Genomic DNA, 22,553 nt, shown 5'->3' with positions numbered 1-22,553 from the left:
GCCGGGGGCCGTGCCCACAGGGCACCTAGACCCAGGAACCCACCAGGGGCCGTGCCCACAGGGCACCTAGACCCAGGAACCCGCTGGGGGCCGTGCCCACACGCTCCCAGATCCAGGGAGGCGGAGGAGTGGTGAGTTGCAGTTACAGCCTGCGCTCCCTGCAGGACTTCTCAGAGCCTTTCAAGGGCGGTGGTTTCCCAGACTTCTCTGTCTGCAGCAGCCTTTGCACTGGGGCTGTGCAGTTGAATGAAACTTGGAGCTGCTGCAGGAGATTGCAGGCCGCCCCTTGAGAGACAAGGAGACTGTGGCGGGGGCAGGCCGGGAGACCAGCACGAGACCCGAGTCGGCCCTGAGCACTGAGCGCCGGCCGTGGGCCTAGGCCCTTGTCTGCAGACTGACTCTGAGAAGCCTGGACCCGCGGCCCCTCGGGCCCATCAGACCAGCCTCACGGGCCAGCGAGAGGACACGGGCCTCACCGACACAGGCGAGACAGACCCTCAGCACGGGGCGGAGGAGGCGCAAGACACTCCACTGCACTCCTGGGAGGGTGGACAGCTTGTGGGGCCCCCGCACCTGCTCCTGTACAGATGGGGAAACTGAGCCTCAGAGAACAGACCCAACACACCCCTGCAGGCCTCCAGATCCCAGGGCGCCCTCTGGGAGGCTGACAGCGGGCCCACGCCATAGGCAGGCAGGGCGTTGGGACTCTCCCGCAAGGTGTGTGCACCTCCAGAGCCCGCTGGCCCCAGGCCTGAGGACGGTCCCGAGGGCCGCTCCCCATGCCTCGCTCCGGGGTGAGGCCAGAGCCCGCTTTCCGAAAGCAAAGAGGACTCGGGATGAGGAGTGGGCTGGCCCACCAAGCCCCTGACATGGGGGTGGGGGGAAGGCCCCCAGTCCTCGGCAGGAAGTGTTCACACCCCAGGGTCAGAGCCCCAGTCCCCTCCGTGAGGACGGCATGGCCTTGCCCTCGAGAGGCGGGGTCTGTGCAGAACAGACAGGGCACCAGCTCAGGGGACAAAGCCAGGCAGACGCCGAGGGAGCCAGGCTGCAGCCAAGGGGAGGCGACGGCTGCCCGGAGCCCCGGGGGGGGCGGGGGGGCGCGGGCGGGGAGGGTATGGGCGGGGGTGGGAGGGCTCGGAGCCTCGCTGGGGGTGCGTGTGGGTCCCAGTTGCCATGAGGGACACCAGCTCCCCCAGACACAGACGTGCCAGCCCTACAGAAAGGTGGGGTGGCAGAGGGGCCCCCCTCAGGAGAGGAGTCGGGAGCGGAGGGGAGGGGCGAGGATCAAAACCGCATCTCACAGCCCGGCTGGGCCTGGAGGCAGCCAGGGCGGGTCTGTGTTTTCTCTTGCCCTGGAGCCACTGAACCAAGTCCAAAGGGATGACCTCACTTCCACATCTGCGAGCGGCATGTTTCCTGGGTTTGGAAGCGCAGCTCTGAGAGCGCTCGGGGCCGACAGAGGCCCACGCCTGGGCTCCAGGGAGCCCTCTCTCCTCTGCCCCCTGAGACCTGGGTTCCGAGTCCCTCGGGTCTGCTCGGTGGGGGGTGGGGCCCCTGCACAGGCCAGAGCATGATCCACGGCCCCTCTTGTCCTGCTGACTCTAGGCCTCGCGAATGCAGCAGCGACGCCTTGGGCTGAGCCAGCCCCCCAGGTCGGGGCAGGGGCGGGAGTGGTGATAGGGGGCAAGCTTGGGCTCTACACTGCTCCTAAGCTCCCTGGCCCTCCTACTGGCCTCCCCTGGGGATACACCAACCCAGGCCCGCACTCACTCAGCCCACTGGGGCGTTCCCCTTCTGGGTCAGAGCTGCCCCGAGGCCCCGTCTGAGTGCTGACTGGGGCGCAGGGGGGGAACCCAAGCCGTCTGCACTCACCTAACAGGTGTCACCTTCACTCGACCCCGCGTCCCGCCTACAGACAGGCCCCAGAAGCTGCCCGCTGTGCAGGGGAACAGAGGCTCTGAGATGAGACAGGACAAGGAGCCCCGAGGCTGGGCCTCCCGCAAAGGGGAGCCACAGGAGACGGGGAGGCCAGGGGCCAGCGGCCACTGCTCTGGGCTCCTGCCACTGAAAGGCAGCTCTGTGCCGCCCAGGCTCCAAGCCCTCACGGAACCAGGCACCTTGCTTCCGCCTGGGAATTCCCGTGTAATCCCGCCCCCCACCGTCACTAGTTTCGCCTCGACTGCCAGGAGGCTCAGCAGGGAGCCGGACGCCCAGTGGCCCTGTCACCGCCCTGGCCCCACCTCATCCCGGCCGCCCTTTCCGGCAAGCTTGCCCGTCTAGGGCCCCTGCACCTGCTCTCAGCTTCTCCTGGAAGGCCCTGGCCTCGGTTACTTGGCTCCAAGGGGCCTTGGCACCCCACCCGGGCTGCCTCCTCCCACAGGCACCCAGCCCACCTCCCCTTCCTTCATCCTTGGGGTTCAATCACCCCTGCTCTGCACGGCTAACCTGTGCTGGACCACGGCGTCCGCCCGAGGGCTGTGGCCACACCCCGTTCCCCGGTGACTCCCCAGCGACCGGCACAGGGTCTGCCGTACGGCAGGCACTGGGCTAACGTGCGAGGGGAAAGCCGGACAGCTGTGGTCACGTTAAGGCCAGGAGAGGCTCATTACCTCCACGGCCTCTGCCTAACCCTTCTCTCTTCTGTTTCCACGGTCCTGCTATAGTCTGTTGCTATAAACTGTTCTGATCTACTTTAGATCTGGGTGCAGCTGAGAAGAGGAACAGAGGCCTCTGTTGCAGACCTGACCACACGGCCAAACGCCAGCGGGTGGCGGGGCCAGGAGGCCAAGTGGGCAGGCCAGGCATGCCCCTTGCTGTGTACACGGGTGCCGACCCCTTGGGGGGCTCTGGGCCAAGTCCCTGGGGAGGAGGCACAGCCTGGAAGGAGACAACGTCCCCCCAGAACACACGGGACTGCAAACCGACGGGTGGGACGAGCGGCCTGGCCTCCCTGCTGCCCAGAGGACGTGCTGTTTCTGTTGTGGACTGACCTCCCCTCCCCCTCCTGCAGACCCCGGAAGGTCCAGGCCTCTCCTGGACCCCGGGACCTCAGTGGCCACCACCGTGTGCAACCTGTGCGCTGGCGGACAGCACGGCCCGGAGCCCCGCCGCCGGGGGAGCAGGAAGTGGGCAGAGGCCGAGGTCGGACAGAACATCCCGCGTCCGCTCGCTCCCTCCGGTTCCTCCTGGAGTCGGGAGGAGACCACGAGGGCCCCGGGGTGAGGCAGAGGCCTCCATCCTGGAGACCAACCCCTGCCTGGCGCCCAGCCTTGAGTGCTCAGGGTGGGCCCCGCCCCGCCCCGCCCCGCCCCGCCCCGCCCCGCCCCGCCCCGCCCCTCCTGCCCCCGCCCCGCCCCGCCCCTCCTGCCCCGCCCTGCCCCACCCCTCCTGCTCCGCCCCGCCCCTCCTGCCCCACCCCGCCCCTCCTGCCCCGCCCCTCCTGCCCCGCCCCTCCTGCCCCGCCCCTCCTGCCCCGCCCCTCCTGCCCCGCCCCTCCTGCCCCGCCCCTCCTGCCCCCCCCGCCCCTCCTGCCCCGCCCCGCCCCACCCCTCCTGCTCCGCCCCGCCCCTCCTGCCCCACCCCGCCCCTCCTGCCCCAGCCCCGCCTCGCCTCGCCCCCGCCCCGCGTGGCCAGCGCCCACCTGCTTGTCCTGCAGGTCGGAGGAGAGCTCATAGCTCTCGGAGAGGGACCGCGAGCGCTTGATGGCCTCCTCCTCGGCCTGCTTGCGCAGGACGGACGTCGAGTGCTGCAGCCGGGGCCTGCGCGCGCGCTGCTGCTGCCCAGGCGGCCCCGCGTACAGCCCATAGGCGCCGCCCGGCGCGTGCTCGTAGGGCTCCGGGCTCAGGCCCGAGCCGGGCGCCAAGGGCCCCTGGTGGTAGGCGGAGGGGCTGTCCAGCGACGTGCCAGGCTCGCTGCTGGGGGCCTCGCCCTCAACGCTGCGGAGAGAGCACAGACCGGAGGTGAGGGGGAGACCGCACAGGCAGGTGTCTGGCCCACACCCCACCCTCCCCTGGGTGGACCCCCGGGGCCCACGGCCACCCCTGCTTCATGCCTCCCTAAGGCTCCCCTCCCCTCGCAGAGGCCCTGCTTTGGCTGTACCGCACCCCCACACACACACCCCTGCCCCCTACAACCGACACCCTGCCCTGACGGACCTGCTCCCCTTCCACCGACCCCCACGACGGGCCCCCACAGAGCAGGCTGTGCCCGGGACGCCCACTGACAGCCGGCGGGTCCCACCTCCTCACTCCTTCACTCCACTGCCAGGATTAAGTCCTTTTTTTCCCTTTTGACCAACAATGAACAGAGTGACTCCTCGCTGCATGCCTGCGGGGTCAGGCACTGTGGGGGTGCTGTTATGGGCTGAGCGTGTCCCTCCCCACCAACACCCGCAAGCTCCAAGCCCTAACTGCTCAGAGTGTGTATCTGGAAATAGGCTTTGAGGACGTGATGGAGGTAAAATGAGGTCACGGGGGCCTGATCCAAGATCAGGACACACACACACGGCCACCCTGCACCCAGCTCTCAGCACCGCGCCCGTGAGCCTCGGGGGAGCAAGTGCTGAAGCTGCCGCCCCATCTGTGCTGCTGGCGACCACCGACCTGGAAGCGGACACAGAGCGTCTCCTCGAACTGTTAAAGCCAGTCTGTGAGGACCAACTGCTCACTCCATCTCTGGGAGGACAGACTGGCACCCGCACGGCGCCAGCTCTGCCTGAGGTCACACAGCTAGAGCATGGGTGCGTTGGGGCTAGCGCCCAGGACGGGGGGCTCCCACCAGCCCACTGCCCTGGTCCGCAGGCCTGTGCGCACCCCTCAACTTTCCAAGTGCCTGGTGAGGGCACGGGGGGCATGGTTACTCACCCCGCACTCACGACCCCAGAAGTGAGCCCAGAGACGGCGACGAACGTGCAACTGAGGTTCTGGGACCTCCGGGCAGCCTCTCCAGCAGTGCCGGCCACCCCCGCCCCTCGGGGCATCCTAGCATCCCTGGGGCCTGTGCGGCAGTCCCTCAGGAAGTGGCCCAGGGGAGGGAAGGGCACAGAGCCCCATGGGTTGCAGGCGGTCCTTCCGCCAGGGTCCCATCTTCACAGCCATGCAGTCAGCAGCCTGTGCCCGGCCCACCCGCCCAGCTCTGCCTGCCATGGAACGTGAGGCCATCGGCTGCCTCCCGGGGGAGGGGCTAGCGCGGCCCAGCCACAGGCACCCATGCCCAAGGCGCCTCTCCCGCCCGCTGCCAAGTCGGCACGTGCTGTCAGGCTGGCCATCTAAGAATAGTGCCAGCCTTCCACTCTGGCCCGCAGGGACGCTCGGTGGGTTTCCTACGGCAAAGCCTGCAGCCCAGCAGTGGAGGGTGATGAGGGTCCTCTCCCGGGGAAGAGCCCTGGGTGCCAGCCCCCGATGTAGCCGTGACTCAGGGGCTCCCGCTTGCCCAAGGCCTGGCCCCAGGCCCAGCACCCCGGCCGTCCGGCGGTCACTGGCAGAAGCTTCCTGGGGACCTCAGGGGCCCATGTGGGACAGGCCAGGTGCATCCCAAGACAGCCCTGGACTGACGGCGGGAGGGGTGGGGGCAGAAGGTCGGGGGCCCCAGGCGACGGGCCCCCTGAGCCGTACATGGCTGATGGGAGACTCCCCCTGCCCCCCTCCATGAGACCCCAGGACCCACTCCACATGCATCCCTACTGGACACCCTTCCATCAGAGCCACTCTGTCTCCCGAGAAGAGAGAGAGAGCAAATGCAACCGTGTCCTCGCAGAGAAGCAGTCAGGGCTCAGCTCACCAGGATTTTACCTAGTCCCTGAGCCCCGAGGCTGCAGAAGGCACGGTGGTGATGGGCAGGTGCTGCGCAGGGCCGGGCAGGGGCTGGGACCCTCCCCCAGCACCAACACCCCCCAGGCAAAGAAGGGCGTCCACCCTCATGGGGCAAGGGACTCAGCCCCTTCCCCAGCCTGCACTCGCTTGGTCTTGAGTGATCTGCATGGGGGGAAGGGCGTTCCTCCCGCCCCCTGTGGCCTGTTTGAGGCAGAGGGTGCTGAGGAGAGAGGGGCAGGCGGCTGCCCCCGGACCCTGTGCAGGGCATGGGCCTCCTGTCCGGCCGGGTTCACGGGCGCGACATGCACGCGGCACTCCCGCTGGAGGAGGCTGGAGCCCCCGTGGGAGGGGCGCTGCGATCTGCCACGGATGCGGGGGGCCTTTGTGGGCCTGGGCCAGCCCAGGGTTCCTGCTCGGTCCGTGACCCAGCTCCTGACCGTCTCAGCCCAGCAGGCTCCTGAAGATGCTCGGGGTGGAGGCCAGGTCTCCGTCACGGACAGACACGTGGCAGAAACCTGTGAGTCCGACCTCCCAGACACACCCACCTGCCCGCCTCTCAGGACGTCCGGGCGGCCAGGGCGGGTCCCTGGATTCTCATCCAGCCCCCCGCCTCTCCTCCTCACAGCAGCCAGACCAATCCCAACAAAAGGAGGGGGCACACCAAGTGCCCCCTGCCCATCACACGGAGTGTGGAGACACTGCCCTCCAGGCCTGGCCTCGCCATGGCCCCCTCCCGGCGGTGTTCCAGCCTCCCCAAGCTGTTCCATCCTCACTGGGGTCTGGCCCGCAGGGACATTCCACCCTTCTCAAAGGCGCCAGGCACTCCCCTGCCTCGGGGCCTTCGCACTGGCTGTCCCCCTGCCTGGACCGCTGTTCCCATGTCTTACAACTCAGCCCGCTCCACGCCATCACCACCCGGGGTCTCTGCTCAATGCCACCTTCCGAGGAGGCCCCCACCGCTCACGCCTCCCTCCCCACAGCATTCCTAACCCCTCACTCAGCACTTTGGCAGTGCCGACCCGCCGTGTAACGTTGCGCGTTCCCCGGGCTTTCCCTGTTCTGCCTGCCGCCCACATCGGCACCCAGGCTCTGTGAGCGCACAGGGCACTTGGCTGCTTTGCTGGCTACGCTCCCCGAGTGCCGGCACGTGCACCCGACCAACAGGGTCGGTGAGGCCCGCCGGCCCCGGGGTGGGGCTTCTGACGTGCGCCACCCTCAATGCACAACCTACCTGCCCCACACCTAACCCGTGATGGTCCCCGTCCCCTCGCAGAGGCTGAGCCGGAGTCCTGAGCTAAGTCACCGGCCAGCCCCTCCCCTACGTCCACTCCATGGCGCCATGCCCTCTCTTCGTCCCCAAGTCCTGGCGACTCCATGTGAACAGTGTCCGCTTGAGTTGTGTGACGTGGCGGCCTTTGCATACCTCAAAAGTCAAATCCTCGAACCGTCCTGATAAGAAGTGGCCAGGCCACACCACTGTGACCAGCAAGGCACACTGCCCTCCAGTGAACGACCGGACAGAAGCAAGCAGAGCACACACCGTCCTGAGCCAGAGAACATCACTCCTTCCTGACCCCAAAGAGAAGCGGCACACGCTAGACCCCCAGGGGGCTTCCTAACCCGAGCCAGAGCCCTGGTGAGCACAAAGGCACGTTCACGGGGGAACCCCGGGTGCTGACAAGCACGCTGGCCTGTTTTTCAGGGCACCAGCTAGACCTGGTCATCAAATTGCAACCCTCCAGATGCTGGAGCTGAATCCACGGAGGTAATGACTCAGGCCCCTCTGTCCTGGCCAGCCCTCAGCTCTGGATGCCCAGGGCGGCCTGCCCCAGGGACATAGGCCGCTGGCCCAGCCCCCAGCAGCCCCGAACACCTCTTCCTCACCATGGTGCTCGCCCAGCGGGAGCTCCACCTCCCACCACCCAGGAACCCCCTCTCTCGGGGAAGCTTCTGTCCGTCGGCCACGACTGGATGCTCCAGAGTCGGCCCTTGGCTGCACACAGGGATTTAAGAGCACACGCAGACCCTGGGCCACGTGCAGATCGAGGGTTGGGCGGGCCCCACGCCCACCCCTGCTGTTCCCCGACCGTTCAGAGTTCCTGGGAGAGTCAGGGCTGCGGCCAGCGCTCTGGGTAGACGCTTCTGATCTGGCCTCCCTTTCCCAGAGAGTCTTACGAAGGAAGCAAGGCCAATATGCAGAAGTGCATGCAAGGAATCCACTGCTGTGCTGCATCTGACTGTAGAAACTGGAAATAATCGAAATGCCTGTCAACAAGGGACTGATTTACATAAACTACACATCAACATAATGGAAACAACTTAAGACGGTGGGCTGGGGGGCGGGGCAAACGTCTGGCTTGATGGAAGTTCTTGTGAAAAACAGTGAGGGGACCTTTCCAGCTGATGGGAATTTAATACAGGCTGCGAAGCCAGTCAGTGACGCAGAGTGAGAAGCCAGAACAGCCCCAGACCTGCTGTCCACCACAGGTATCGGCTCACAGGGAAGACCGTCCGAAGCTCCAAGTGGGTTCCAAAGGCCAGGGCGCTCGCCCCCACCTTCTCCCGTGAGCCTGGGCAGACAGCACCAACCTGTCCCTGACTCGCCCCTGCAGGCCCATGAGCACCGCCTCCCGCAGGGCCACCATGGACGGCAGCTGGGGCCACGTGCCAATACCCACGATGGCACGTGGCTGCCTCCCACCGAGGGCTGGAGCGCGGGGCCAGCAATGACCTGAGGCCGGCGGCCAAGCCTCTGTCGGGCTCATGGGCAGAGGACAGGGGGGATGGCTCCGGGGGGACAGATCTGAGACCCGCGTCACCCAGCTAGAGGAAGGATGCTCTCGAGTGGCTGAACTGCCTGTCCCTGGAGGCGTGCAAGCCGCAGCAGGGCAGACTCCTGTCGGAGGTGGGGCAGAAGGACCCCGGCACTGCCGGACTGACGTCAATACACGGAGGCAGCCTTCAGAAAGCCCTCGGCTCGTGAAAAGGGCTTTCTAAGCGCGGTCTCCAGTTCTCTGACCGAGAGGGCCCCGCCTGCAGGTCCCAGTAGTGAGAGGCGGGAGGGGCAGGTGCCAGGGTCACCCGCCCTGACTGCTGGACGGGCCTCCTGTGGACACCACCCATGGCCGGAGCTGTAAACGCTCCTGAAGGGGCTGCCGGGCCAGGGGGGTGGGGCGGTCCCTGGAAGGGGCCCGGCTCTAAGGCTGAGATGCCACATCCCCACTCCAGCTGGTGAGTGAGTCAGGCAGGGGGCCCGCGGCCATGCGGACGTCTCTAATTATGGCCTGTGAGGTCATGAATGACTTTTCTTAAGAAAAACGCTAGTCTGAGGAGGCTGTGGGCAGAAGCAGGGACCCGCTGCTGCCCCCAGCACTGATGATGCCAGAACAGAAACAATGTTTACGGACTCCGGGCTTAGTGCCCGCGACCGCTGACACAGCTCACGGGCACAGAGAGGCTGGCCCGTCCCGAGACACACAGCTCACGAGATCAGAGCCCACACTCACACCCGCTGAGCTTGAACAGCTCGCTCTCGCGCGCGCGCGCGCGCACACACACACACACACACACAGCAACTCTCCCTGTAAAGCCTCGGGGTATGCGGGTACTGTATTGGATGATTAACTTACATGGCCTGTAACCCAACCACCAGCCCTGGGCACGCTGGGCCACTGTCCCTTCCGCAGACAAGGAGAGTGGGGTGGTGAAGCCGAGTCGCTAGGTCACGGGTGCAGGGGACCAGATCCCCATCGGGCGCACCTGCCACCTGGCAGCAGAGAGGAAATATGTGCCCCTGGGGGCAGGGCTGGGGTCCAGGGCCCTGCACCCTGGGGTCGTGTGTGGTCACGACGTAAACCAGCCTGGGGTGCGTGGCGCCAGTGGTGGTCACATCGTCTGGAAAAGCCACTGTCTTCTGAGTGGGCCAGCCCCACGCGGAGAGAGAGCCATCTGCAGGCCTGCCTGTGGTCAGACGTCCATGCCAGAGCCGTCTCCACACTCCCAGCAGAGTGCCCAGACCCGAGCAACACAGCGTCCCAGACACACGTGCTCCCTCATGCCTCCGCCATGCTCTGTCCAGGGTTTCTGATTCCCAGAAAGGGAGGTTCAAGCCAGAGTCAACAGCAGCCTTCACAAGCCTTCCCTCCCAACCCTCCGCCGGGGCGCCTGCGGCTCTGTGGTCACATTAGTAGAGGTCTATCGCCCAGGATGGGGAGGGGGCGAGTCCTGCTCTGCACCAGGTTCTGGGTGAGAGGCACAGGCAGACCAGGGCAGGAAGGGACTGGTGGCCGTGTCCCCAACCAAGGGGCCACAGGAGCAGAGACGGGGTGAAGGCAGCGTGGCTTCAGGAGGCAGAACGTCAGCCGCCCAGTACCTGGCGGTGGTAGGGGGCTGCCTTGGGGAGTGCAGGCATTCCAGCAGGGTATGGAAAACCAGTCTTCAGGGACTGAGCGGGCTTGTGGTGGGTCATGCCCCACATACAGTCACCCAGAGTGCCACAGTGCAAGCTAAATTCACGTATCTAATCCCTGCCGTGACCCCATTGAGAAGGCCTGGCTCCCCCGCCCTCTGCTGATGGGAGAAGGGCGACTTGGGTTCGGGGTGTGCCCAAGGTTACAGAGCTCAGACTACAACCAGGTTTCAAGCACAGATCACCCTCCCAGGCTTTCAACTCTGTGAGACGTGCCTGGGCCTGGAGGCAGCCCCCTCCCTGAGGGCTAGCCTGGCCCCGAGCACCAGTGGACAAGGACACACAGGGCTGGATCTGAAGGGAGAGGTCAGTGTGTAAAGGGACACAGAGCTGGTGTGCCAGCAAGGAGGGGGCGGAGCAGGCTTCCCGGGGGACCCGGGAGGCTGCTCCTGCATCGGTCACCCACACCCGCCTCCAGGGAGGCCTAAAATATCACAGCCAGGACCGCAGCTGGTAAGTGGTCCTTAGGACGGACACCTGGCTGGCCACCGAAGGGACTGATGGGCCCCAGTGGACACTGAGCCCTGGCCCTCTCGGGGGAGAGGAACTGTGGACCTCCTGTTCTCAGGGAGATGCTGGGCACCTTCCCTGGTGGGCAGATCGGGTAGAAGGACCTCAGGATGGGTGGACGCAGAGGCAGCGAGGGCCTCCGGTGAGCACTCAGGGCCTCCAGGCAGTGCTGAGGGACTGGGGGAAGCTGGAGCCGCAGCCGTCCAAACAGCCACCCAACACCAGCGTGATTTCTGCTCAGCCAGGAGGAGCAGTGTCTCAAAGCTGAGGGCGCGGACGAGCCTTCTGGACAGTCGAGGCTGCTCTAAGGGCTTGGTGGCGGTCGGGAGGGTCTGGCTTTCACCCAGGTCCCCAGTCGGCTTTAACGCGGATACACAGTGACCAGACAGGAGCCGAAAGAGCCTGCGTCCGGCCCAGGTACGCTGCCTCTGCTGCTCGGTGGGCCCCTGGAATGAGGGCCCCCACCCCGCCCGCCGCCCCGACTCGGCCGACAGCGACTCCATCCTCCCAGCGGCTCCAGGCCCTCTTGGGCTGCTCTTGGCAACCGTCTTGCTCACACTCCGCGCGTCATCCGCCAGCAAAGCAGGCCCTGCCACCCTTGAGAGAGCCAGCATCGGACCGCTCAGCAACCCCCCACCACGTCGGGGCTGGCCTGGCCCATGCAGCCCCCTCCTCATTGCTGTGTTCTGGCCCCGCCCACCACACCCCTGCCTCCCCTATTCAGCAGCTGGGACATGTCGAGACACAACTTGGACCGGGTCCCTAATCCACTTGCTGCCCTCCCGGGGCTCAGGGCCAAGTCCTCCCAGTGACCCAGAAGGCTCTGCAGGACGGCCCCCCACACCCTGATGCACTCCCACCACAGGGCCTTTGCACGGGCTTCCGCTCTGCTGGGGTCTTCACAGACGGCCACCTGGCTCGCCCCTCGCCTCCTCCAGCTCTCTGCTCAAAGGCCACCTGAGTCTCAGGGAGCCCCAGCCCCCCGCCACCCTCCCGGCTGCACCTCTGCAGTGCCAGCTGCTGTCTGTGGGAAGGCCCGTGCCGAGAGGTCTGCACCACGGCAGCATCTGGCACCCGGAGGCATGCACACTCCCAGCAGCTCTGAGCCGTGTTAGAAGCGCCAGACTCCCAGGGGCTATGCTGTCTGCCACACGGACCCCAGGTCTGTGAGCAGGACCCGGGCCGGGAGGGCATAGACTTACGGAGGACAGTCTTGGCCCTGGGCCAGGGGATGGTGGGGTTTCGGAGCCACAGAGACTGGAACCCACCCAAACTTACCACCTCTATGCAGAAAACCCACGCAAACATGACAGAATTGTCTAGAAACAGGGTTTCTAAAAGCAAGCCGGAAGCTTTTGTACCTCCCCACCACAACGTCCAGGCTCTAGAAGGACAAGGACCCTCTGGCTGGGCACTGCCACCCCTCCCTCAGGGTGCCCAGCGGGCACAATCGAGGTACCTGCAGAGTGGCCCCCAACCCGGGCTGGTCCCCAGACTCTCCTGGGAGATTCGGCAGCTGATTCCTGCCTGACTCAGGAGCTCCCCAGAATTCAAAGGGTCAGCCAGCACTGTGGCCCCAGAAACTGGACTTTCAAAGAGTCCTGGCCAGTTGTGACCCGTGGGCCGTCTAGAATCCCAATGGCCCGGCCAAGCACCTCCCGTCGGACACAGAGGAAACAGGCCTGGGAGGAGAGGCCGGCCAGCCCCTCCCTGCCCACCGCCCCGCAGCCCCGCCTCTGGACGCCCACCCCCGAGTCCCGCCCCTGGACGCCCACCCCCGAGTCCTGCCCGTGTGCCTCTGTTGCGTCTACACAGAGTGGCGGTCACCGTCTTCCTCTTCTTCCTTACGTTAGAAATAGGTGCCAGGAACGTTCGTTCATCCCGATGTCTGGCTTCTTTTCGATAAAATGAGCAGAGAACGTATTTCCGGGCAGAATCCACTGCTGAGCTGAGTGGTGGCCGCCAGCCCTGGGTGGACACCCGCCTGCCTGTCCTGTGGGCACCGGGGCCGGGCCTGCTTCTCCGATGCTGAGGGCGCAGAGCCTCAGCCACGGTCCAAGTCCCCCCGAGGTGCCGCCCCCCGGCCTGAGCCCGGTTTCACACCAGCGAAAGGTTCTTACCGCCCCAGGGCTGTGTGCACAGCGAGAGCTCGGCCTGCAGAACCCAGGCCCGGCCAGGGTCCTGCTGCAACCGCCCATGATTCGCAAGGAACGCCACCGCTATGGAAGCCGGGCACCACCACCGAGACCCGGGATGGCCAAAAGCAATAAGCAAGCAAAGCATTTAAAGAGGAGAGTGATCGAAGCAGCTCACCAGTTTTATCATCACTAGAGGTTTTCTCAGGACCTGCAAAGTCTTATTCACCAAACCACAGACGCGGGCGGCGGGCTGCACAGGGACCACCATGTAGACACGAAACCCGGGAGCCCGCTGGGAGATCTGACTTCCCCAGGAGCCCCCCAACAACCCTCCTCCACCCCCGGGCTGGCCACGCCGGTCTGTGAACGTTCACTGAAGCCAGCTCTGTGACACAGCCAGGCAGGGCCAGAGATGTGGGGGACGCTACTTCGACGGCTGGCATCGGGAACAGTAACAGAGACGCGGGGGACGCTATGTTGACGGCTGGCATCAGCAACAGAAAGAGACACACCAGGCACCGCAGGCTGGCGAGCAGAGCCCAGGCCCCAGCGTCTGAGGCGGGAAGCTCCCTGGAAGGCAGGCGCCTGCTGTCTGGACCCCGGGAGGGACCCTGGGCGGTGATGGAGGGCTCTTCTCTGCTCAGGACCCCCGTTTCTTGAGGCTGAGCAGCGGAGGGGCACAAGGCAGGTGGGCTACGCCTGGGGCTGCAGGAACCTGAGGGTTCAGGACCCCACAAGGCTCGGTGGGGAGGGGGCGCTGGACCCCACCACCGGGGCAAGGCCAGGGAAGGGTCCCAGGTTCAGCTGGGGCGGTGGTCGGGGTAGACAGCAGCAGTGTTCTGGAAAAGCACCTCCATCCTTCCTTGCAGCGACCCTCAGCAACCCTCAGTGACAAGAGGCCTGTGCCGGCTGTGACGGGGGAAGGGAAAGTGGCTGGACCGCGGGCCAGTGACAGGCCGGAGCAGGGAGGTGCCGATGCCTGTCCTTGGGTCCTGGAAGACACCCTGGGGGTGCTGGGAGGGGCAGAGGCCACTGAGAAGCTGGGAAGGCCAAGAATGGGGGTGCTGGTGGGAGGCGGACGCTGGCGGGTGGGGTCGGGGAGGAGGGCGGGGCTGAGGGTGGGGCAGCAGAAGGGCCCCCCCCCGCAGCTGTCCAGCCACTGCCCTCTACTCCACGTGGGCACGGCTCGCTGGCCTGACTGACCCATACCCTCTGGGCAAGGACTGGGGCTGCTGCCCTGAGGCCTGTCCTGCTGGTGATGAGGTCCAGCCCTGCTCCGCCTCCTGGGCTTCGGCTCCGGCACTAATTATGGGCACAGAGGCCTCCAGGAGCGGCTTTTGTACACGTATAAAAATACAGGACCCAGAACAATGGGCTCTTCTGGGTGGGAGGCTATTTTTAGAGCCCCGCTCCTTACACTAGCATCCAGCACCTCCCGGTTTGTCAGCTGCTGCTGGCGAGACGGGCCGCAAGCCCACCGGGAGAAGCGCAGTGCTGGGATGCCTGCGCCGTGGGGTGTTGCCCCGGGTCCCAGGGGCCCGTAGGGCAGTCACTGCCCCACGGAGTCCCAACGTGAGCCGGTGAGAGACTGCGTGGGGGGCCTGACCCCCTGCCCGAGCCTCAGCTTTGCCACCGCGGGGCATGGATCGGGACAGGGCGCCAGGGCGAGGAGCCCTGCAGACGGCCGGGAACCCTTCCAGGGGCCCGGGGCCGCGCCCTTCCTCAGACAGGCCTGTTCTCTCCAGCGCACGGCCAGAGGGGAGGAACACGCGTCCGCTGGGCTGCCAGGCCCTTGCCCCGGCCTGCCAGCCTGTTTCCAAGTCACCCTTCCGGCCCCCAGGAGGGGGCGGCTCCAGCGTCTCTGGCATGGGTCTCACTCAGAACATAAAGAAGGTCTGTCTGCCCGCCTGCTGGAGCCGGGCCGGACCTCCCTGCGTCTCCATGTTGAGTCACTCCCATCAAAATAGCCCGGACGGCCGGAGGGTCAGAGGTCAGCCCCGAGAGGCCGCAGTCAGGCCCAGCCCAGCGGGGCCCGGCGCTCGGAGCGTGGCCAGCATGGGGTGTGAGGGTCACCCGGCAGGAGGGGCAGGGAAGGGGGTCCTGCAGCTACCGAGGCGTCTCCCCGCGCCTCCGCCGCAGCCCCCCGCTCTGCACTGCGGGCTCGGAGCCTGAAGGCCTGCTCTGGCGCGTTTCCGCCTCAGAAAGCCGGCTCCAGTGGCAGGGGGTAGGGTGCACACACCCTGCTCAGGCCTCCAGGGCTGCGGACAGGGCTCGGGGAGCTCAGAGGGCCCTCGCTGCACAAATGAACGGCGATGCTACTCGAGCAATGCTGCCCGTGACCGGGGGCTCGATGGACCCGACTGTCCGCTCAGCACATTCCGAAACGCTAAGGATGAGGCCCACAGGCGGCTGGGGCCCGGAGCTGGCCTGGGACACTGCTATCCTCCCTCCAGGGGCAGGGCCTGGGACCCCGAACGCCTGTCCTCTAGGATCCTTGGGTGGCCCCCCTGGCAAGGCACCCAGGTTACCTTGTCGCCCTTGCCCACAGTCAAGCTCCCTCCCTGCCTGTTCACAGCAAGCAGGGGCACAGGCCCCTGCGGACAGACAGGCTCCCTGGGTCCCAGCCGGCAGGCACGGCCTCTATGGGCCCGCGTCTGCGCTCGCCACCCATCACCCCGAACGGCTGCAGGCCTGGCACGTTTCTTGGAGGGACAGACGCGTGTTCTGCACCCAGAACACTGCTCTCCAGGCCTCGAGTCACAAAGCCGCTGCAGGGACACCCTGGCGTGGCTCCCTGGGGCCCCCACACCCGGCCCTGGGAGGCCTGCAGGCCTGCACCAATGGGGGCCCTGCCGGGAGGTGGGAGCCGACTTCCTCCAAGGCGGCAAACGTGCTCATTCAGGAGGGCCAGACGCCAGCTGGCGGGGGAACCCCGGGGCTCTGGGTGGGGGCCGGCGCACACAGCCGGCCGTCGAGCCTGGCCAGGGCCTCCGCTGGCGTGATGCTGCGCACACGGCGTCACCATCGGTCCCAGGGGACCCCGATTGGCCTGGGGCTCTCACCCCACACGCCGGGGGGCCGAGCAGCAGGCCAGGGGCCAGGCCTGCATCCCGGGAGAACCGGGCCTCTGACGCCAGCCCCGCGGCCAAGTGCAGAGACAGGCCGTGAGAAAGCCCTTTATTCTCCCCAGCGCCATCTGGGCCGGGACCGAGGCAAGGGTGGGGCCCAGCCATCTGGGACCCTGGCGTCGGCCCGGAGGCCTGGCGCCCACCTGGCGTCTCCTCATGGGCCAACGAGAAGGCAGAGCTCTCGGGGACACGGGGCTCCCCATGAGGGGGCTCACGGGGTCTCAGCACAGAGCTCCAGACGGGACCCCGAGGATCAGGCCCCGTGGGCGCACATTTCCGCATGGGGATGGCCACGCCCACAGGGGCTCGCTCTCTCTGTTGGCCACAGTCCCACCGCTCCCTGCAGCCCGACCACACCCACGGGCTCCGGGCCTTACGCCACCCTCCCGCCGGTCGTGTCCGCTTCACAGGCTCGCTGAGGACCAGCACTCGCGACCGACTCAGAGAGCAGAAGTCACGCATGCAGCCCGGGGTCCGGCCGTCCTCGGGGAGCCCGACTTAGGACACCAAGTCCCAGGGGCAGGGCCCTGGGATTCCCGCAGCTCCATGTGCCCTGCCTTCTGCCCTGCCGCGCCCCCCAACAGCTGGATTTTTGAGGGTCCCCCTGACGCGGCGCCATCACACGGATGATGACCACGATCCCCTGGTCGTTGAGGCCACCGAGCTTCGACTCAGCAGACATGCTCCCTCCTCCGTTTCACGCAGAGAGTAGTGTGGTTCAGTCACTCACTTGTGTCCGACTCTTGCCGCCCCACGGACTGTAGCCCGCCAGGCTCCTCTGTCCATGGGATTCTCCAGGCAAGGATACTGAGTGGGTTGCCATTCCCTTCTCCAGGAGATCTTCCCGATCCAGGAATCGAACCCGGGTTTCTTGCATTGCAGACAGATTCTTTACCGACTGAGCTGAGGGAAGTCCTAAAAAGCATCCATCTGACCCCGGACGCCCAGGCGACACCCTGGGGTGTGCCCACCCAGGGCAGCCCCCTTCACCCCTCTATGTGGGGAGTGCTGCTCAGCAGCTCAGGAAGCGCCCGCATAGAATGTGGGGCCCGGGCTCGGGGGGAGGCCGGACGGGGTCGAGCTCCAGCTGCCCCACTGCTGGGCTGAGCAACCCTGGGCAGGTAGCCTTCCTGCTCTGGGCCTCCGCGAAGCAACGGACACCAGTCCTGCCACCAAATACCCAGCAGGCACATGGGGACCGCAGGAGGACCCGCTGTGCCAACTGCAAGCGCCCAGGTGAGCGCACAGCGCTGTTTCGGCTCTGCACATGGGAGACGAGGGCTCGGCGGACAGCCTGTGAGGTTCTGTCAAGGCCAGAAAGGGACGCAGGACCAGCCTCGGCACATGCGGGGAGCCAGGACCCCCAGTGTCACGCATACAGCCCTGTCCTTTCAGCCTGCCCTCGGCTCACCTGAGCGCTAGGACCTCCGCTCCCCTCGCCGCATCTCAGGTGCAGACAGCATCGCCCGTTTCTGTCTGTGTGTCTCACAGCCCACTGCTTCCCGCCAAGACCCTCGCCCCCGGCGAAGCCAGGGCGGCCCTTGCTGGTTCTGACTGTTTGCAACAGGAGGACTCGGGCTTCCGATGCCAGGGCACACTTGGAAAGATTTTTCCGAATGCACACACACATACACGCACGGCCAAAAATCTTCCTGGCTGAGCCAAATTAAACACAGAGGCCTCTAGTTATTTCCATGCGCGCAAAAGGGACTTAAAGAAAGCAGCTCTCTGTGGCAGGCTCCAGCAGACGGGGCTGGGCCGGGCCCCAGGGATGCCGACAGGGCAGGGAGGAGGCACCGGCTGGGGAGACCGCCTTCGGGAGAGCCGGCGGGCGGAGAGCAGCCCTGTCGCGCAGGCCTCCCACCGGCGGCCCACCCTGTTGGCTGCGACCAGGCGCGGGGCCCACTCAGGGCCTGGGACACTGTCGACCCTGCGCTGCCGTCCCACCCAGCTGGGGCCCCCAAGCCGCCTGCCCAGCCCCCCCACCACCACAAAGCCCTGTAAACCCGCAAATCCTCCAGGTCCTTGCCGACTTAAAATCTCTGTCATGATCGCAACTCCTGGGAGCCGGCGCCCACACCCGCACCCACAGGGCCCTGTCCCCCAGGGGCGTGGGCTCTGGAGGTATCCACAGCCCTCCTGGGACGCTGGGTGCCCTCAGAGGAGGGGGCATCGCCAGCAAGAGGCCTCGGGACCCCGCTGACCCTGGGAGGCACACGTCTGTCCCCCTGGAGGGCAGGCTTGGAAACTCAGCACGGGGGGGCATGATGCTCAGGGTTCCCATACACCTGCCTCCCCTCCGACACTCCCCGGGGCGGGACTGCGCGGACACCCCGTCATCATCCGCTGGGGGCTGGCAGTCAGCAAGAGCTCGCACTCAGAGCTGGAGGCGGCACCCTGCCGAGGCAGGGGCCCTCTCGCCTGCCCGTTTACTTGATGGAGAAACTGAGACACCGAGGGGCTGTAACTTAGTGGGGTGGGGGGAGCTGACTGAACACCGACCGCCGGCCCCCCGTGACGGCGCTTGATGCCCCCACCTCCACCGTCTCTTCTTGGGGTGGGCTGGGGGGGCCCACCTGCCTTGTCTGACCCTGACCCCTCCCGCCTGGCTCCCAGGACCTGAATCTGTGGTGTGGTGACGGGACCCCCACATGTGGCCCCCCCGGTGAGGGCCTGGGAGGTCAGGATGCTGCCCCTCGACCTCCCACAGCAGCACAGAGCCCCGCCCGTCTGGCACCTGGCAGGCGGCTAGGACCCTCTGTGCCTCAGCTTCTCAGCCTTGAGATGGGGGTGTCGTGCAGTTCACAAGGCCGCTGTGAGGGCCACACGGCAACACCCAGAGGCCCTCGCAAGCCTCTGCTCAGAGACAGGCGTCCGAGCATGGGACCCACGACCTGAGGAGGGGAGGGGGGTGCTGACAGGGCAGCTCTCTGGCTGGGTGGGTGGGTGTGTGTGTGTGTGTGTGTGTGTGTGTGTGTCTGTGTGTGTGTGTGTCTGTGTATGTCTGTGTGTGTCTGTGTGTGGTGCGTGTGTGTGTGTGTGTGTGTCTGTGTGTGTGTGGTCTGGGCTGACTGCCACCTCTGGGGTAGGCAGGTGGGGAGGGGGACAGACTGAGGGAGGGGGGTTGTGTGTGTGTGGCGGGGTCCGGGCTGACTGCCGCCTCTGGGGTGGGCAGTGTGGGGAGGGGGACAGACTCAGGCGCCAGGGCAGGAGCTGCAGGACAGACAGACAGAAGGCACAGAGGCCGCCCAGGCAGTGCCTGGGGGAGCCTGGTCTCCCATGCCAGACAGAAGGTGCTTGGAGGCTGCAGGTCAGGCCACCCAGGCCACCCAGGCCACCCGGGCAAGAGGAGGGGCCCATGTGTCTCGGGGGAGACTGGGGCACAGGGGGTCGCGGGGCAGCAAGCAGGGCCCCATGGGGACGGGGAGCAGAGAGCCCCGGTCCTGTCTCACGCCTGACGCAGGGCCTGCTCTGCCCTATGGGGTGGGCGTCACTCGGGCCCCTTGGCAGTGACCGGCCGCCAGGCACAGCTGGAGGGACCTGCCGGGGAACACAGCTCCGCCGCCAGAGACGAGGCCGACCACATGACAGCCCCTCGCGTTAACATCCGCACGGTGTCTGGGATCTGCCTAATCCAGGGGTGAGGAAGCAAAAGCGCCGGTGGGGGCATGACACCCTTGCAGACGCTTGGGGGGTTTCCATGGTGAGGAGGTTAAAGCAGCCCTAGGAATCCGCTGCCCACATCGAGGCCTGCCGTCTAACTTTCTGGGCCATTTGGCCATTTTTACTGAGTGAGGGAGAAAAAAAGTGACAAAGCCAGCAGGGTTAATTTATGACTCTGAGAAAGCTGAGGGCCAGATGGAACACAGAGCCTGGGTCTGCGCGGCTGAGCCTGCCTAGGGCGGGCACACAGCAGGGGAAAGCGCTTCCCGGTCACTTCCTCTCCCTGCACGGCACAGTCGCGGGCCTGACCGGGCTCTACACGGGGAAGTCAGACCAGGTAATAAGAACCCGGGAGCAGGTGGCCGTCCCTGACCACAGGCTACCAGCCCGGCACCCCCCAGCACCCCGACTCCTAAGGCCCCGGCGATCCGGAAGACACTTCTCACCCCCAAGTGACCTCATGGCGCGGCAAACACGCTTTTGAGACACAAGGCCACTGGCCGGAGCTTCAAGGGCAGCGCGTCGGCGGAGCGGACTCTGTGCGCGGCCCTGTGCGGCGGCCGGGCCGGCGTCTGAGCCCCGGGTGGCGGGTCCTGCTCCTTGCCCACACCTCCTTCCGCGCTCCCCCATCCCCGCTGTAGAGAGCTCAAGCCCCATCTCCCCCAGCCACGCCAGGGAGGGAGGAAGATATACACTAACTAGAAGACCAGATCTATGCAGCGCAAAGCTGAGTGTGTGATTTTCACTTTCCTCACCTCAGTCTCCTTGTCTGTAAAATGGGACTAATACCAGCCACGTCACAAGGCTCTTAGACGGTCAGAGAGGCCAGGTGTGTGCAAGGTTCAAAGGCCACCCAAACGACAGACACCATCCTTTTTATCCTGTAGCTGGTTTGAAGTGTGGCTCAAACCTCTGTTAACTCCAGACCCACCAGAGCCAGGTGAGGGTCCCCTTCCTGCCCGCAAGTCCTGGGCACCAGTGGGGCTGTGCCCAGCCTGGAAGGGCCGCTTCCCTGTCCCGTGGCCGATGTCACCTAGCTCTGCTGAGGCCCTGGACACAACACGGTCTAGCCTGCGGGGCAGGTGCAGCCCTCAGCTGCAAGCGGGACAACAAGCGCACCCACCGAAGCCCACGACCAGGCCCCTCCTCTCACCCACTGCCCTCAGGGCCCCCAGTCAACGCCACCACACAGCAGGAGCAGCCAAAAGGAGGGGCCACCCACTCCTGGCTGGGAACCGCATCCTGGAGCCCCTGGCTCTGCAGAGACCGGGAGGCGACCGTCCACCACTATGCAGACTAGCTCAGCTAAGGAGCGCCTCCCACCACCCACCTTGCCTACAACAGCCACCTCCTAGCTGCTGGCCCCGCCCCCTCCCCGAACAAACGACCCCCGGGTCCCACAGTCCCCTCCCTGAACAGCTCTTCACCCACAGAGGGGGACGCCCAGGCCCAGAAAGGGGATGCGACGCGATGCCCGGGCTCCCGGGGAGGGCCCCTTCTCTGAAATAGTCAGGGTCAAGAATGGCCCTGACCGCGGCCACAGCTCACACGTACTGAGCTCTTACTATGATGCAATAAGGCACCGTTTTCAACGTTTCCCTCAGAGAAATGTATCCAGTTCTCACACCAACAAGTCTCCCAGCCAGAGACAGCGCCGGGCACCGGGAGGAAGTGCTCACGTCGGCATGCAGACAGATACCCACGCTGCACGGATCACGGGCGGTTCCGGGGAACCCAAACCAGGAGGCTCCCCGCTGGGGCTGTTTTCAAAGTTTCCGGTTTTCTTACTGGCCCTTGTCTCCTCCCACGGGATGGAACTCAGCAGCCCACATGCACGTGTGTCCCCCAGGGACATCGAAGGCTGTGGCCCTGGGCTTCCTCACCACCCGCAGGCCGGCTGTGTTCACACTGATCCCTCAGCACGTCAGAGGACAGTCAGCTTTTGTCCCCGAGACACCATGCCACACCGAGACTGGCCTGCAGCAAGTTGTAGAAAGCGGGGGCCTCGTCTGGCTGGCATCCCACCCGAGTGTCTGGGGTCTGCAGTGTCCAGCAAGACACCAGGAGGACAGACAATCTGCCTGCCAGCCAGCTGGCACGTTCAGGAATGCCTTGGGACTCCGCACAGCAGGGGCCACGAGACTCCTGTTCTGTGCTGCGGGGAACACACCAAAGGTTCCATTTGCGATGTGACTTGTTTTGCTGAAGATTACTGAGTCCCAGAGGAAGCACAGCCTGGCTGTGAACAGCGCAGACCTCGGGGTCAGCCAGGCAGAGACCACATCTCAGCTGCTGGACTCGCTGGCTGGTGACCTGGGCCAGTCACGTAACCCTCCCCCAACTGAAAAAGGGGCACAGAAGACACTCTTTCTCAAAAACTGCTTTGAGAACTAAGTCCTTCACTGAGTTTGCCAAACGGCAACCGTTGCTGTCGTTTTTATTATTATTACAGCAACCTTGGAACAAAGAGGAAAAAACAAGGCAGTCATAGCTTCCCCATTTATACACGGAGGGAGGGGACTCTGGCTGCGGCTCCACACCTGGGCCTGAAGTTCGCAGTGAACCATCTCCATGTCAGGAAGCGGCAAACCAAGGAAATAAAATGGAAAGAACAGTCCTTTCCATCAAGGAGCAGAGAAGCTCCAGCCACATACGAAGAAGGCATTAAAAGCTATTAGAGTCATCACTTCATGGCAAACAGAAGGGGGAGAAGTGGAAGCAGTGTCAGACTTTATTTCCCTGGGGTCCAAAATCACTGCGGACGGTGACTGCAGCCATGAAATTCAAAGACGCTTGCTCCTTGGAAGGAAAGCTATGACCAACCTAGACAGTGTAT

The 22,553-nt window shown here is 65.5% G+C and overlaps 1 protein-coding gene across 9 annotated transcripts in view; it reads right to left on the bottom strand.

Annotated features, from left to right (window-relative positions):
* IQSEC1 (IQ motif and Sec7 domain ArfGEF 1) overlaps window positions 1-22,553 on the bottom strand; it is a 138,348-nt gene that overhangs the window by 25,803 nt on the left and 89,992 nt on the right. For all 9 annotated transcript variants that reach the window (XM_069562211.1, XM_069562210.1, XM_069562218.1 and 6 more), the window contains exon 2: window positions 3,641-3,935. In XM_069562211.1, coding sequence (XP_069418312.1) covers window positions 3,641-3,935 — 295 coding nt within the window. The remainder of the gene's footprint in view (window positions 1-3,640; window positions 3,936-22,553) is intronic.

The sequence above is a fragment of the Ovis canadensis genome, chromosome 19, assembly GCF_042477335.2.
Source record: "Ovis canadensis isolate MfBH-ARS-UI-01 breed Bighorn chromosome 19, ARS-UI_OviCan_v2, whole genome shotgun sequence".
In the NCBI taxonomy this organism is placed as follows: domain Eukaryota; kingdom Metazoa; phylum Chordata; class Mammalia; order Artiodactyla; family Bovidae; genus Ovis; species Ovis canadensis.
This window is presented reverse-complemented; position numbering and strand designations above follow the sequence as displayed.